Source organism: Poeciliopsis prolifica, unplaced genomic scaffold, assembly GCF_027474105.1.
Source record: "Poeciliopsis prolifica strain line A6 unplaced genomic scaffold, Auburn_PproV2 SCAFFOLD019, whole genome shotgun sequence".
Lineage (NCBI taxonomy): Eukaryota > Metazoa > Chordata > Actinopteri > Cyprinodontiformes > Poeciliidae > Poeciliopsis > Poeciliopsis prolifica.
This window is the reverse complement of record NW_026562394.1, coordinates 2,218,465-2,236,418: the sequence shown is the minus strand read 5'-3', so window position 1 is coordinate 2,236,418 and position 17,954 is coordinate 2,218,465. Positions and strand designations below refer to the sequence as shown.

Here is a 17,954-nt window from a genome sequence, read left to right as displayed (position 1 = left end):
CCATCTTGGTCCACCAACACTCCCCCCCCTCCTCGTTTCCCATCTGTGCCCTTCAGGCCCTCACTTGAGCCACCTCCCACTTTCCTCTTCCTTCAGAGCCCGTCTGTTTTTGTTTTTGAGCCTGGGCTCTTTGCACAGGAAACTGTGTATACATTGGGAGCATTCAGGAAAGGCAGGGAGAAGCTTTCTCATTAGCTCCAACTCTGAGGACATAACGGAGGAGAGGAAGAAAATATAAGACGGGTCCGTAACTCCTAAACTGGGAGAGAAGCAGATGTCAGCTGTTCTCCTCCTCCCATAACCTCGTCTCCCTCCCTCTTACAAAGTCTGGACGCTTGAAAAATTCCTGCCACATCACTGCCACGAGGCTATCCCTCAATTCAGAAAATGCAGAAAGTCTTTCTCAAAAAATAACTATAACCATGTTTCTAATGGATGGGTGTCTCAGCTGCAGAAGAAACCAGTGAGAAGAACAGACTGGAATGAAGGAAAAGAGGAGGAGATAAAAGAGCAGAGAGAGGGAGAGCAAGAGAGAGAGAGACTGGGGGTGAAAAAACAACAGGAAACCAGACCATTCTGGTGCTGTTTCTGCAAATCTGCTCACATAATTCAGCTGAGTGCCATGAGGAACAGTCCCACCACGTCTTTTCTCGGCTCGTCTTCTGAGGAACTAGCCATGTAAAAAGAGTTGAAGTTTGAAAAGTGACGTCAGCACCAACCGTGTGGTCTGTCAGGGTGCGAGCGGATGCAGGCATTTGGGAGCCGTGTGCTGGGATTCCTGTGCGGCTGCCTTTTGACCTGCTATCTCAATTCTATTTTTTGGGCTCATATGGATCAATTCTGGTGGTTTCAGGGAACGTTCTGTTTCAATCTTCTGGACTACTAATTGGAGCCCACATGAAGAATAAAGGAAACAAGCAGAAGGCCAAAAAGAAAGGAAGTGAGAATGTGTTCGGCTGTGACCTGACAGAACATCTCCAGGGCTCAGGACAAGATGGTAACGCTTGCTTTGAAATCTAACACTGTCGGACAATTAGCACTCCATAGCTAGATAATATGTCCTTCACTGGTTACTTTACACAGACACAGAAAGGAGTAAGTTTTTTTTTTTTGTTTTTTTTTTAACCTTTTACTTTTTTGGCTGTTTTAATCTTTTTTTACAAACATTCCACTTATGAAGAAAGACAAAAGATATGTTGTTTTTATGTAAGAAACAGGTTTTGTTTAAATGACTACAGATGTCTTTTAACAAAATACATATGTTTTCAATTTATTATGAACATTCATTCACCCATTGGCTGCATTTAATGAACCCAGGGTGGGGCTCTTAGATTCTTTTTGTGTAAATTTCCTGTTCAGTACAGCTCCTACGACAAGTTTTATGTCATAATTAGACTAGATATTACTATTAGTTTTATATGGTGGAAAAGTAAAAAGACAAAACAAAAGGAGATAATACAGCAATGGGCTAGATATAAAAGAAAAACATTTTGTTTAATAAATATAGATTTTACTTCTGACTTCCCACAACCTTCGTTGAAAGTTTCCATACATATGGAAAGTTAAGTGGACAGAAATCACACAAACAGACGCTTTAAAGATACATTTAAGAAAGACCTGTAAGATGGGATCGGTGTGAGGTGGAGCATTCAGGGCAGGAAGTGAGGGAGGAGGTGTGGGTCAGAGTCTTGTGTCATGGCAGCAGCAGACATATTGTCCTTGCTGTTGGTGGGCTGTGGAAAACCTTTGAGGCAAATGATCACTTTCTGTCTTTCGTTCCTTCTTTCTTTTGTGTTTTGTTTCTACTTTTCTTTTTTGCTTCCTGTTTTTCTTTGTTTTTAATTTTAAGATGAAAAATGAAAGCAAAGTCTTACTCTGCAGTATTCATTAAGAGCAGTGTAAACAGAAACTTGGGGCTGTTTGTCCTAAAGTGTATTTCGGTTTGATCTGAGCTCATAATGCGTCATATTTTTTAAGAGTCATCTGACCCAGACATGGATCAAACTGCAATCAATAAGATTAGAAACTAACACTAAGTAAACCCTTTAACAAAGGAGTGAATTTGATTAAAATTAACCATGAAATTTGAACATTTTGTGTATCAATCGCCACATTTCGCTAAAGTACTTACTTAACAGCAAAAGTAACCTTCAATGAAATTATTATGTATATTTGTGTATTTTTGTATATTTGCACCAAATTGTCATTAATGGGACAATATAACAACATATGACACAGGGTTCTGAACTGGTAAAGGTCCAAACTGACCCAGAGTCCAAACGTATGACTTAACCTTAAAATAAATCTTGTAATCTGTTGTTTAGTCATTAGCAATACAAAAACACAATTTGTAATAAGTTTTAAAATATCATTTAAGCATAAATAAAAGGAGCATTAATAAATCCATTCTTTAAAACATCCTGTGATCCAAATGGTTAGCCCTTACACAATGCAGTTCTGCAGCAGACTGTTTTCCGTCTGTTCAGGCAGGCTGACATCATCTGTGTATTTTTTGATATGTTCATCTCTACAAGAGGCAAAGCGCAGACATGCTGTCTAGCCACAAGCTTTCTTGATGTAGATAAACACAAATAAAACCAGCTGTAATTAACGTCCATCATGTAGAATATAACAGAATGTTTTGCTGCTGCGGATGATTGAGCCATTTACTCTGCTACTCTGCAAGAACAAGCATATTTATAGATAAATTAAATATGTTATTTTCATTTCTACTGCAGTTAATTATATTAGTTTAAGTATTTTAAATCACAATGGAAAACCTATTTTCCTGCATAAAACCTCTGTTACAACTCCATTTGCTAGTTTGATTTCATTATTTTAGTTTTGCTTTCTATTATATTGCATTCAAGAGACTTGAATGCCTTAAAAGGTGCTTATATATAAATGATAATTATTATTATTACTGCTACTACAAGTACATTTTATTATTTTGTGATTATAAAATTTGCAGTTTTTTTCAATCAAAATACAAAATGTGCAAAATGATTTTCATTTAATTACATAAAAGTGTTTATTAAAGTTATGTTTGTGTTTGTTTTGTGTGCCGAAATGTCACTTAAGTTAACACAATAGTAGTGTTGCTGTGAAATGTTTTTTTTATTTTTAACTGCACAGCTCTTAATGGATTTAGAAAGTTACACTCAAAGACAAAGCTATAAATATAAAATTCTGTGAAAAAAGAAATGTTTCATCCGATCCCATAGACTGTTTTTTTTTCCAAGTTTAAAAGCTCTCCACAAATTATTACATGTACTGCTGTATCTTCAGAAATACGTCCAAACTCTGACTATATTTGTTGCCAGTCTATGAGAAAAGTTCACCCAGTGTCTAAACAGAGAGGAGCTAAATGACAACCCGGGAGTCGCTCGTCTTTCAGATTCTGACCACAGGCAGGCAATTAGAAATCCAATTACTTAGGTCAGAAAGACGAGAATTTAAATATCTGTTGCTTTCTGCGGTGAGCTGTGAGAAATTAACTCTTGCCAGAAATATTCGGGCGTTCGTTTTTGCGGAGGAAGGGTTCTGCTTCTTTGTTTCCAAAATATTTGAAGTTAATACCAGAAATCAGGCACTGAGAGAGAAAGAATCCAAAATATGAATAATGTACCCATGGAATTAGCCGTGCATGCATCTGAAACTCTTACTGGCCAAAATAGATTACGTGTCAAATAAACAACACAGAATATATTTCTATTTTGTGCTAAACTTGAGAAAAACGAATGAGGATTATTTTTTTAATCAAAAATACGCAGAAGTCATGTATGTAGCACTATTGAAGGACAAAAACTCAGATTTCTGATCACATGTCACGCTGCACCACAAAAATACAAGATTTTTAATCAAAACTCTCTAATTTATTGCTTAAAAACCTTCAGTAACCTAGGAAAAAGATGATTAATCTGTTTAAAACTGTCAAATCACATCCAACATTACGCAATACTTGAGGACAAAGCTCACTGATCTGTTTCTGCGGCACAGCAAACCTTGTAAAAACCTCGGTGAATAAACATGAGCTGCAGCTGCTTATTAGTATCGTTAATAGTTAAAGTGAAGCTGTGGTCAGAAAAATCAGACGTGATTTCATAGACACTTTAAAAACCACAGCCAGTCTTGTGCCGAGCTGTTTACTGGGATGATGGGTTGTTGTTAGGAAAGCAGTGTGTAGGTCAGTGGTAACATTACAAAAGCCTATTTCTATTAGAGGAAATGTCGTAAGTAATACCAGCCACAAGGACTGGGTGTGTCAACTTTCCTCTGAAACAAACAAACCATTTTTAACTTCCTGCCTACGTCCACCTACAGTCATCGACCCTGAGGAGCAAAAAAGCAGGCGGGTCGTAAAACAAACCACATCGCATGGTCTTACTCCTCTGTGCATTGTTGCAGTTAAAGTATGACAATCAGAGCTGTTTGTTTTTACTGCTTTCTTCCTACTGTCTTTGTAGTGGAAAGAAATTGAGACATACTAAATTAAATCCAATCTCTTCAATAACATGCGATTTCCTTCCTGAAGTTCCTCAGGTTCTCCAGAAGTGTGCAGAGTTTATTGAGCAGCATGGGATTGTGGATGGGATCTACAGGCTCTCGGGAGTCACCTCAAACATCCAGCGTCTCAGGTACTCATGACAAGAAAAAGATGTGTGAAAAAATATTTACCTACCTTCAGGATTTTTTCTTACTTTTTAGACTCTTTTCTGTAAATAAATGTTTCAAAGATATACTGTGTAGATAGAAAATGCAGTTTTCAAATGATTTCATTTGTTGTGTAAGAAAGGGTAACCAAAGCAGCTCAGTCCAATAAGTAAGAGTAAATCCCTACAGAATTGTGAATTTGCTGGCCATTTTTTTATTTGGATACTAGATGAAATTTTACTTTCCAGGCTCAGGACTGAGTACTGGCATACCTGTTGACTAAAGACATGCTTTAAAGACCACCTATCTGACAACGTGGAGTGAGCAAAATAAGCTCAAAAAGCAACTAATAATGCCTTATTCAGACCCTCAGATCTAGATTTTCAAGAAAATATGAGAAAGTATTGAAAAGATTACCATTTCTAAGGATATGGGACTTTATCAACTCACAGTGAGAACCGTAACTCTCAAACAGAGAAAACATAAAACAGTTGGAAACTTTTCCAGGACTGATTAGCCTAGAAAAATTACTATAAGATCTCATCAAATCCTCAGTGTTCACGATCAAACAATAAGAACAAGATCTTATAGTAATTTTTCGAGGCTAATCAGTAAAAGTAAAAAAGTAAAGTATATCAAGCACCAACTCGGATTTGGGAGGCAAATCCGAGTTGGTTATATTTTGATAATCCCCAAGACTTTTGAGACAAAATATTCTTTGGACATTTTTTTGCAGATGTACATCCTTTCATAACTGGTACAAAACTACAAAAGCATTTCCGTTAATGACAGTAAAAGATGGTGGTGATAGTGTGATGGTCTGGGGCCACTTTGCTACTTCAGGACCTTGACAGCTTACTGTGGTCGGTGAAATCAAGAGTAGAAGTAATCCCCAAGTAGAATCTGGCCAAGTAGCTTCAATTAGGCAGCAGGAAAGTTTCTCGAAACACAGCAGCAACTTTAACAAGTAGAGGTTTTGAAGATATAAAGACAAAGACCATATTTAAATGCAAACAACTTGATTTTAAACAGACTGTTCATGCTAGAGAGCATCCAATTTGGCCAAATTACAACCTGTAAAAATCCGAGCCAAAATTCCTCCACACGGATGTAAAATATATGTTGCTAGTTAACATAAATGCTTGATGACAATTGTTGCTGCCAATGGTGGTCAACAAACAACAAACAACTAACCCTAACCCTGGTTTCTAGTTTTCTGATGATAAAATTGTTTGATGACTTTTAAGTCATTCATAAAAAAAAAATCCGATGTGTAAGAGGGCAAATGCATTTTTTGCAGCATTGTTAGTCATAAAATAACAAAAGTTCAATAAAATGTGAACAAATCTTGAATGGCATCCTTGAAATAAATGACAGTCTCTACGTTGGTGTTTACTCCTTTTCCAACAACATCGACTAGACGGATGGATCTTCGTCTGACGAGCGCAGAGGGCAACAGAAGTGAGCTGGGGTGCTGAACAGGCCAGTCATTCAGCTAACTCGGTGTGTGGATGTTTTTGTGCAGGCAGGAATTCTGCTCCGAGGCGTGCCCTGACCTTACCAAGGAAGTATACCTCCAGGACATCCACTGTGTGGGTTCCTTATGTAAGCTCTACTTCAGGGAGCTGCCCAATCCTCTGCTCACATATGAGCTCTACAGCAAATTCACTGTGAGTACAACTGATTTCATCTGCAGAACGTAAAAATCCTGTATGAATGAGACGGAATGGCTGTGGATTACTCTGATGTTCATCTTGCTTTTTTTTTTTTTAAAAGAGAGATGATCATGTACATCAGGTAATGATTTTTTCAAGTATTGTTGCTAGCTGAAATAAATAAATTAAAAAAAAAACATGTCATCAGACTTCTATAATGGAGGAAACGACTGCAAGCAGAACAACCCAAATCTGGCCTTTGGGGAAATAATATTTCTTCTTGTTTTTGTTTTATACGTAGCCTCACACATCAGCCTGAACATATTGTTCCCATCATGAAACATGGTTTTGACTTTACTAGGATTCTGATCAGAGTTCATGGAAAGACTGATGGAGCTTAGCACCGAGAAAACGTGGGCGAAAACCTGCAAGAGGCTGAGATCTTTAAAGCTACATCAAAACATATCTATGTATTAGAATGATCCAGTCAAAATTCATAAATTCATTCCTACTGAGAATCTGAGATATTAAATCAAATTTTATGTTACTCAGTACTTAAGTAACCATTTCATGGACTATGTTTACTCAATCCATTTCTGTTGAGTGCCCAACAGAAATGGGCACTCAACAGTTGTTGTTTAAGATTTTTGCAAGATGTTTAGTCAGTGTCTTCGTTTTTGTATTCAGAAAGGTTTCACAATCAAAATCTTCCCATTTCAGTTCCATTAAATACATATCAAAAAAATAAAATGGAGCCAGATCCTAAAATATACCCAAAATCGAACTGATAACCAGCTAAGATAAGGTGTAGGTTGTATAACTTCCACACTTGATAGTAAAGAAAGGTTTTTGGCTTCTTTTCTGGATGAATGCAAATATGAAAGAGACTCCAGTAGGGGAAAATGGGACAAAAATACCCAAGGGTAAGAACTGCTTTCTGTGGAGCAGTGTGTGTACTTTGACAGGGTTATTTGCATACCTTGGCTTTCTTACATCTCTGGCTGGCTGTGCCTTTAACTCCAGCTCTCTGGTATGCTTTGAAAAGCATTTCACTTTTCAAAGCACGAACAGAAATCTGGCTGATCACACATCTCTAACCCACAAAGACTGGACATCCATGGTTGTATTTTTTTGGATATTTCAGGTCACCTAGGTGTCCTTATTTAGTCAAAATGAAAAGATTTACTTTTTTTTGGCCTGTCCGAATTCGGCCTGAAACAAAAATGATGAAAGTCAGACTTGTTTTTCATAAATCCTGACAACTTCACAAACTTGCAGATGCTTTTGTGTGAACATCTTCAAATATCATTTTATATCCTTTGAAAAAAATTGTAATTGAATGGTTTTTGTTTGAAGATTTTTTTCAGTGTACTATAATGACTTCAATAAAGCTAAAAAATCTCAGTGTTGTTGGTTTAATTACATGTATTGCGCACTTCTATTTTAATATTTAATGAGTATGAACTTGAATGAGTCTGTAGCTGGATGTTTACTCAGAGAGGGATTTCTGCAGTGACCTCATGCAACCAGCTTCAATTTGAATTTCAAATCGAAATCCAAAATAATCTGATTTGAATCAAACTAGATCTGAATATAACCATGTAATATGGTTGAACTGGAATAAATTTGGCTGATTTGAACTGAATTATAACTGATTTATATCCCATATATGTGGACATAATTTGTGCCATGAATGTTGGTCTCCTATAAGTTTAAAATTTCTTTGCAAAAGCATTGGAGACAAACCCAAAAAGTATATAAGATGTGGCATGACTGCCATTGTATTTATCTTTGTATTTATCTTTGTTTCTCACACAGGAGGCTGTGTCGTTTCAAGGTGATCAAGACAGACTTTCCCATATTCAGACAGTTATCAAGGAACTTCCATCCCCTCACTTCAGGTAAACCGCACATCTTTTGCTCTCAGTTCCTGAAAGAGCAGTCCAGTTTGCTTTTACTGACTTTAAAGCTGTGAAAAATATGATGAAATCAACTGTTCATCAACTGTTCTCAGGACTCTGGAATACCTTTCCAAGCACTTGGCCCGTCTTGCTACCTTAAGCGCCCAGACAAATATGCACACGCGTAATCTGGCTTTGGTTTGGGCTCCAAATCTGCTAAGGTGAGTTTAAACCCACACAAGTACTGGAAATATTTTAGGCATACAGCGCTGTGTAAGATCTGCTGCCTCACAAGTCTCTTCCGTTTTTACTTTTTTTGTTACATTCAGTGATTTTTATCATCAAACAAATTTGAATGTCAGTCAGAATTAAGCTAAGTCAATGAGTCTGGTGGAAAATATAAATGAAACTTTAGATATTTAGCATTCCAATTCTGAATTTGTCCACCATTATTTTTTCTAAAATAATCTTATGATGAGGTTTTAATAGATTTGACATGGAGTGCTTCTAGTTGAAGCACTCCATGTCATACTTTCAGATGTCCTGCATTACCAACTTTATTTTTAAAACCTGGCAGCTGTGGCATTTCTGCATGTGTGATTTATGATTAGCCATAAATAACTCATTTTTGTAGGTTTATGTTGAAAATGTTTAGAGAAAGAGCTTAAAATCACCGACCTCCTTCAGTCTGGAATAAGTTTTAAAGCAACTTTTAAAGTTTGAAACTTCATCAAACTGCAGTGGGAGACATTAGTCACAAATGAAGAACATGATAGAACTTAAGCTGTATGGCTTAAATGGCCCCATTTAGGGTGAATGTTCATAATCCAACAGTAAGAAAGGAAATGGGCACAAATGTAATAAATTGTAACTTTCACCCTTTCAACCAAAAAGACATCATTCCAGCAGTCAAACATGGTGGTGGTAGTTTGGTGGCCTGCTTTGCTAATTCAGGGTCTGGATGAGATTTTTGTCATAATCAATGTTTTTCTACCAGACCAAGGAAAATGGCTGAATCAAAATAATTTAGAAGATTAGAGTGAGCCGCTGTCCTTCCACAGAGAGAAATTTAAAAAAGCACAATACTAATTTTAAGCTACTGCCCTTCACATTTAGATAATCCACCCTTGTTTGCTATTAATTCCTGTTGATGAAACATTTGAAGCCAAGCCTGAAAATAGGAGGCAAATACTTATTTGCATGACTGTCATTCCTTTTCTTCTATTTTGCCTCTGCTAATGCATTTGTAAATGACCTGCTTTAGAGAGACACATGTAACCAGCAGTTTATCCTTAAAATCTTACATCTTGTGTTTTTTAGGTCCAAGGACATTGAGACTTCATCTGGTAATGGAGACATGGCCTTCCAGGAAGTGCGAATACAGCAGTCAGTGATCGAGTTTATTTTAAACCACACAGAGCAGATCTTCAGTGGTGATTCTGATCCAATAAAACCCAAAGAAGGTATAATATCCATAAACATACAGTTCTTGCAACACTAAAATAGTAAGCAATTTTTTACTGAAACTGATAGAATATTCTTTTGCAGGACTGAGTTTGATGAGTGCAGAGAAATACGCCACTCTCCCAATCAGTGGTGGGAGTGGGCCAATGAAACTGATGAGCCTGGAAGAAGCCCAAGCCCGCTCCTTAAGTCCAAATCACCCAGTGCACAAAGAACGTCAGCGAGAGAACAGCCTACCTGATACTAGCAGTGCATCGCTCTATCACACGGTCATAGAAATATCAGACAAGTAAGATCAAAATTCAGCCTTTAAGTTTAAGATTGATGCCTCACAGGATAAAACAGCAGAAAATATTTGATTTCACTTCTTTTTTTTTGTTTGTTTGTTTTGATTAGGAGGAGGTTCTCTGGAAAATCTAAAAAGTGGAAGTCTATCTTTAACCTCGGAAGATCTGTGGAGTCAAAGGGAAAACTCAGCCGCAACGGCAGCGTGTTCATCAGAGCACAGGGAGCATCAGGTCAGGCTTTGCTCCATTTGTGTTCTATAAACATACAAAAATAATGTTCTGACTTCAAATACACTGGCAGACTTCACTCTTTACTGCATTCTCAGGAAAAAACAAGAGGATGCAGACAATAATATTAAATAAATATATTTAAAAAAAAAAAGAACAACAGTGTTTTGTATGTTTTGGAACGTGTTTAGGGTCAGTGGTTAACAAAGACTAACTCCATAAAAAATAAAATTAGGAAGTGCAACTGTGTTAAAGCCATTTAGAAACAGGCCTCGGACTCTGAATAAACCCAAAACATTCATATCAATTTGTCCTGCTTGACTTGAGGATGTCATTTTAGTTGAAAAGATGAAACTTTAAAGTATGAAGTTACAAAAAGGAACTGGAAATTCCCCTGAAGTTCAACACTGATGTGAAAAGGTTTCTCAGTAACAGACTTCAAAATTAAATTTAAACGCACACGATATTATACAGTCTTCTTTACTAATCTTGCTGGAAGCTTTTGAAAATATAAAATGTTCTGCTTTTAGCTTTTTAGTTTAAATTATGCTTTATGTCATTCTCAGATCCAGGTTAAAAATTCAGGGATTATTAATGAAAGGCCACAGAAGCCATTTCCAACATTTCTAACTAATCACTAATTTCATTAATTTAAATTATATTAGAAAATTCCACAAACAGAAAGACTCAGTTTATAGATGCCTATAAACCTTTATTATCTGTCCTGAGACAAAGAACATTTTTATAGAAATGTCAAAAACAAGATACTAAAATAAATTACCGGTACTTGCAACACCAAAACGTTAATTTAAATATATTGGGCACAACAGGATTTTTATGTCCATATTGTTTTAAATTGTTACTTATAAGTGGTAACTTTTCATTTGTTTGATTTTTCTTTTTACAGAAAAGGCAGCTCTGCGTCCTTCCAGAAGCATGGAGTCCTTGTGCTCCTCATCTCCAGGTGAACCAAGTCTTAAACACTGTTTATCACAGCTGTGCCTTCTAATACAAAACACTTCCACATTTTCTCATGCTACAAACATGAAAAAATGTGAAATTCTGGGAATGTTGTGTAACAGACATGTACAAAGTGGTGTACAAATCTGAAGTAAAAGCATCAAAGGAAAACAAAGTTTAGCATAAATTTTTATTCAGACCTCCTTTACTCAGATATCCTTAAACAAATTTACTTAAATGCAAATTATGACACGGCACGAAAATGAATGTTTACAGATAGTCACATCTAATCGAATGATTTGAGCTGATTTTTAAAGACAAATGTGCAAAATGTGGAGACCTTAGTTTGACTAAGCTGCCAGAGGCATAGCCCAAAGGTCCTGCTGTAATTGCAATGAAATGTGGTTCTACAAAGTATTTATTCAGCAGGACTAAAAATTGGTCCACAGCTTTCAGAATTTATTTATAAAACAAACAAACAAAACAAATTAAAAAACCCAAATAAATAAAAGTCATATAACTTTTACCTTCACTACAGCTTCACAATTACGGGCTACATAAAATATAAAAACATTGATGCTTGCAGTCGCAACGTTCTAAAGCACTGTGGGTATAAACAAAAATATAATCACTGGCTTTAAAAAAAACAATTATGCAAGTATTTTATTACATACTACACAAATACTTGAATAGCATTATGTTTTCTGTTGCACAGATGATGACGGGGCAAGAAGCAATACCTCAGCTGATGGATCCAATAGTATTTTTATTCCTGATGTGAAATCCAGAACACTGGGATCTGACTCCCTCTATGATCTGAACGAACAAAACCAAACCTGGGAGATGAAAGCAAAGAAAGGTGGTGCAAAGGCCAGCTGGAGCTCCGGCCTGAACCAAAAAGACTCACCGGGAGCTTCCTCTTTTCAGAAAACAATGCCAGAACAACTCAAGGTGTTCAAAGGGGATGACCTCAGCAACTACAAACCGAGTTCTCCAAAAAACAGGCGGATGCTGTACTCTGGCTCCTCCCGGCCCTCGTTCCCAGGCAGCTTCTTTCCACTGGAGTCTTCGCCGAGGCACCAACGCAGAGCCGTCAACATATCTGAGCCTTTTGCTGTGTCGGTGCCCTTACGTGTGTCTGCTGTCATCAGCTCCAACAGCACGCCTTGCAGGGGTCTCAACAAAGACAAAGCAGCCACTTTGAAACCTTGCAGGGAGCCTGCAGAGCAGAGCACCCACTTTAAAAAGAGCAACACGTTCCCTCTGCTGGAGCCGAAAAGGCAGGAAGGAATAGAGAAGAAGCACACTGAGGTTCTGACCTTCAGAGTGTCGCCAGAGGGTAAGGAAATCTCTTCTGCAGCTTTTTAAGATGGCTTCACTTCAGTTAAGTGTTTTATTTGATAAGAAGGAAAATGTACATTTCTTTCAGATAAAGACAAAAAAACATTGCAAAAAAACGAAGGAGAAAAGATTGTTTCTAAACTGGAAGAGCTACCTAATGCACACAAAAGAGAAGACAAAGATTCAGCGCCATCTTCTGGGGAAGACATTCACAGCCTCCCTAAAGATACTCAACTGGTAAATTATGTTCTGTCATTTCTGTCATTTTCTGTTATTTTCCTTGGAATGATGAGATTTATAGTTAAGACAAACTTTGTGCACAGTCCTGGAAGATTTAGAGTTAAAATTACTGAAATATCTTAAATGTTTTTAATAATACTGTGTGTGCACTGTTGACAGTGCAGCTTCAACACATGTTCATATGGAGTTGTGGCCATTTCCTGAGTTTCCCTTTCCTCTGCACAGCCATAGGTCAATTTTTTAGCTGTGATTTACTTCAAACTAGCTGCAGAGAGTTTCTGCTTTTTCACCTTCTGAGTTGATATAAACAGATGTTTCTAATTAACACAATTAGACACGTTTCCTCTCAGTCTGCTCCTGGTATGAATAATATTGCATCTTGTTATTATTTCATAACAAAACTAAAGTTCATTTGAATTTTTACATTTTAAGTATGTTAAAATCCAAACCCTTGTTGAAAATAAAGTTAAAACATAAATATATTCAGTCACTATGTGTGATTAATTGGTGTCTCCTTTTGTCTCTCAGGATGTCGGACCTGCTGCTGGGAAAACGCTTTGGTCTGACCTCCATCAAGAGCTGATGATAACTGAGCCTGAAATCAACCTGCTGCATAAGACTTTTAAACCTGTTTTTGCTTCAACAAGCACCAAGTTAACAATGGACGTGAAGTCAAAGCGAAGCCGCAGCTCTCCGTCTTTATCTTTGCTTTGTAAGGAGCCTTCGTCGAACGCCTCTTTGGGTGAGCGTGTAAGTGCCAATAGACCTGACTCTAAAAGAAAACAACCCTCGGAATCAGACCTGTTGTTTTGTGTTCACAAAAACTTTGATATCCAAATTTCCAGCACATTAGATGCGAAAGAGAAGCTGAAACCTCTACATAGAGGTGCACCAGCTTACATCAGCCAGGTTCCTCGGAGGGAAACCAGGGCAGACAGTGTTAGAAATCCTGTAACGGTAGAGGACGCCCCTCAGGTCGCAAGCTTCTCAGACAGTGCAGACAGGCAATCTGAGAAACAAGAGGACACAAAAATATCACAGGATGAAGTAAAGAAAAGTGTGAATCCTGAGGTGGAACCCTGTCAGAGACTCTCGGTGTGTTTAGAGGAGAGGCGAAACACGCCGGAGCTGGCAAACGTTGATGATGAAGATGTATTTGGAATGAACCTGGAGGAGCTGGACTTGGTGGAGTCCTGGGAGGATATTAGCTCCACCAAGCAGTGGGTTACCAGTCCTCTGCACTCACCTGATGTTGAGGAGCTGTTTAACCAGCTTTCCCCCTTCAGCTCTAAGGGTTTAGAAACTCAGAACCCAGAGGTTTCATCTCCTGAAAACGTTCCTCAGAATGTTGGAGCTAATCCAGAAATTAATTGGACCAATCTGCCATTGGTGCCCAGACGAACGAGTTTGAATAACAGTAATGCAACCCAACTTCCAACAGCAAAGAGCAGCACAACAAAACCAAAGAATACAGCATCATCTCAGAGATTCATCAGGCAAATGTCATGTGAGACGACAGTGCCAGAGAAAAAAGAGGAGCATGGCTCTTTCAGACAACGACCCTGCTCCCTTAACTTAGACCTTAGCCATCGATGCATAAGAGACATTTCAAATCAGCAAAATCGCAAGTCGTCTGAGTTTTTTTCTGGTCCAAAAGGCTTGCTGGCCGCTTCTGCAACTGTGAATAAAGGACATTCTGAGTTGGATCTGTTTCTAAATGACAGACAGGCACCTCTCCGCCGAAACTCTGCCCCAGTCAGTGTGTCATCGGTGCGGACAGCCTTCATGATAAAAACATGTCAGGTCAAAGCTGTGCCCGTTGTCCCTCCACAGGTGCAGTACAGCCAGATACCTCAAACAAAGCAGGAAAGTGATTCTGGCACTGTGAAGGAGCAAGAAAAGGAATTCCCAAAGACAAGCATGGACGCAAGCACTGCCATCCCGCCTATGATGCTGTCGGACCTAAAGGAGGAACTGGAGAACAAAGAGCCACCCCCTAAACACCAAAAGCATACAAATGTTCAGAAATCAGCTGAAGCTGGGAAGAATGCCACCCCAGAGCTGCCAGTCATAACCAGGAGACATGCCCCAAGTCTGGAAGTGTTTGTAGACGGTCCTAGACCCAACAGAGGAGCACTGCTACAAAGACCGTCCTTTAGAAACCGACAGAGACCTCAGAGCCTCATCCTTCTCAGCCCCCCTTTCCCGTTCATGGATTATCCAACATCAGGGGACGATGGCAAGCTGCTATCATCCATCAAGAGTCTAAACGACACGTCGGCGCTCAATGTCTTTTCCAAAGAGATGACTGAGAACTTCAGGACACAAGAGGGTCTCGCTCTGCAGAACAAAATGACGATTCCGAAAAGCGGACAGAGACTAGAAACATCAACCAGCTGCTTCTACCAGCCTCAGAGGCGGTCCATGATATTTGACAGCCGGAGTCCCAGGCAGATCGAATGACTGCGAGTCGGCCCGCTTGTAAATAGCTGCAGTACATAAAGTATCTTTGGAAAAAAGAAAAGATCATGATAATAGTCTATGGGATGAAGCTAAAGCGATCCAAAAATCAAAAAGAGGAAACCATAACTCAGATTTCTCTGATATGTGAGGCTAAGATCAATATCTATATTCATTCTCTTAGTTCTCACTGGTATGTTTTATACATGTAATCATATTTTTTTATCAAAAGATATTTGTATTTCCAGATAGAGTTTCAAATTAAGTTACAGCATAAAAGTACTAAGTATGACACTATGACCACTGACAAAATAAATGACATCAAATTTCTTTACATCATCTCACTTGACAGAGGGCTGAATATAAGACAGACAGGCACCTCTGGAAAATGAACATTATGTTATCAAGGTTGAGTTAGAAATAGAAAAACAGGGCCAAATTATGGTAGCTACCATAATTTAGCTACCATGATTTGGTAGCTAAATTTGGTGCCTCGAATACTGCAGCTCCTCTGGAGGTTTTCGGTCTGCATCGGTCAGAATCTGTCCAAAGTGTCCAAACGTTAAGTTCAGTAGAGGGCTGTATAGCTGCAGACCAGTCAGGGTACCCGTGCAGATCATAAAGTTATGTTTGAAGAGTTTGAAATGTGCACAGAGTTTGCAGCTTTGAGGTTAGTTCAATTCAAACATTTTAGATTCAACCTATCTACTAGATAATAAATCAGATCCAAGAAAGCATGTGCCATGACTGCTGATAAAATTTAGGCTACTGTAATATGTTAACTTGATGGGAAGATGACCTTTCACTGAGTGATAATGACATATGTAAAAAAAAAGAAAAGAAAAGAAAAAAGAAAGTGGGAAGCAGGTTCTATTCTAAGATGTGCACAAATTCCATGCTTTTAATTCAGAAAAAACTGAAGTCAATCACATGTTGCTCTTTTTGCAGAAATTAGCTCTGCAGCATATGGTAGTTAAACTCACTGACCTTTTCCCCCTCAAACCCATTTGCAAACAAACTCACACAGAGAAATGATCACAAGAAGACATATTCACCTCTACGATACTTGCAGGGCGTGAGCATTTTTGTTGATCACAATACAAACACTAGATGGAGCCAAATGAATCAAATTCAGGCCTGTGGCACCTAATACAGCTTTGAAATCACCTTTTGCATGCAGAGGAAATGTTCTTGTTAGTGAAAGGTTTCTGACACCGATGCAAAAACATGCAAGTACAGTTTATATTCTGGAGCTTGTTGAGTTCAGGTTAATCCTAATCCATTAAAATCCAAAGATGATCCGATAGTTTTGCCTCCTCTGGGAGCTCCAAGGATGGAGCAGGATTATTTTAGGAGCATAAAAAAACCTGATGTACTGTTTTATAGTTGAAGCATAAAGAAAGACAAAGTGCTACAACACAAAAACAGTGAGTTAAACAGGAAATGACATATCTCTCAAGAATTATCTACTGAAGGACAACTGAAGTCCTAAAGGAAAATATCGATTAAAACAGTTTTTTATGAAGCAAACCATTTATCCCTGAATTTAAATTAAATTTTTTCTTTCAATCAACTGACTCTTAGGACATTCATTATTTTTTTTATATATGAACGCCTAGTGAGACTGGATCTGTGGCACACTGACATCAATGTGATTTTGTTCAACTGATATTTAAATGATTTTATTTTCAGATTTCTATGTATCAGAAATTTTAATAACAGTATTTACCAGCTGAAGGAGTGTAAAAAATGAAATGTGTATCTTGATTGTATCAGAGTTACTTCAGTAGTTTTTGTTGTTGTTTTGGAATATATGTTGTAATATGACAAATGAAAAGTGAATAAAAGTGAAGTTAGAGAGCTGTTTATCAGACAGTAATCTGTAGGCTGCCTCTGTGCGAGCTGACTGTATTCACTTTGGAGCTTGAAGGTGCTTTGAGTCAAAGTCAGATTTTGTCATCTACACATTTTTTTCTCTCTTCTGATGTGTTCAGCTGATCACTTGTAAATGCACAGGACAGCTTATTTTTATGTTGAACATTGAATGCTATTGAGCTGACATTGTTTTTTTTTTTTTTTTTTTTTTTTTTACCACAGTTTGGATGATTGAGTGTCTCTTTAAACTGAGCATCTAATGTTTCCTGTTGGTTTTTATAACTCCTCTATGCTTGTTGAGACTGACAAGAATTCAACACTTTGTATGAATTTACATAAAAATGTATCAGTGTTAAAGATTTTGAGGTGAAAGTCTTTTGATTATAGCACCTGCAGTAATGTACAGTACATATTATTACTGATATTGTTACAAATCATCAGAATAAAAAAAAGAAAGTATTGTGACAAAAAATGTGTTGAACTGATATATTTTTTTATATTTTTATGCGACATCTCATGTAAATGCAGTTCTTTCTGAAATTATTTTCATTATGGGTGCTGCTATTAAAGATATACAAAATAAATTTCTTCAGTTGGTGCAACGCATCTGGAAATTAATTTTGTTTTATGTTGGGTTATTTTTCAAAATCACTATTTAACCACAGTCTCATTATTAGGAAAAAAAATCCAATTTTAACAAAAATCCAATCATTAATTTGATTTTATGTATGCAGTGGGGTGTAAATGGAGAAAACTTCCTCTTGAATCAGCTAGAATTGAATCACAGATCTATTAATCCACTCCAGTCCTGTATATTCTGGAGTGGATTAAATGCCCTTCCTGTTTAAGAGAAGATGAGCTGAGAATCTTGATTTCAGATTATTAATGAA

At 37.6% G+C, this 17,954-nt stretch overlaps 1 protein-coding gene across 1 annotated transcript; it reads left to right on the top strand.

The window, feature by feature from the left end:
• The first annotated feature begins 369 nt into the window (after positions 1-369).
• On the top strand, positions 370-17,682 carry arhgap31 (Rho GTPase activating protein 31). Its single transcript, XM_055043879.1, has 12 exons — positions 370-997; positions 4,535-4,637; positions 6,179-6,323; positions 8,127-8,209; positions 8,323-8,430; positions 9,530-9,672; positions 9,758-9,962; positions 10,070-10,191; positions 11,096-11,152; positions 11,864-12,487; positions 12,578-12,726; positions 13,258-17,682. The coding sequence occupies exons 1-12, from the start codon at positions 898-900 to the stop codon at positions 15,190-15,192; spliced, it is 3,774 nt and encodes a 1,257-aa protein (XP_054899854.1). The 5' UTR covers positions 370-897; the 3' UTR covers positions 15,193-17,682.
• The last annotated feature ends 272 nt before the right edge of the window (positions 17,683-17,954 follow it).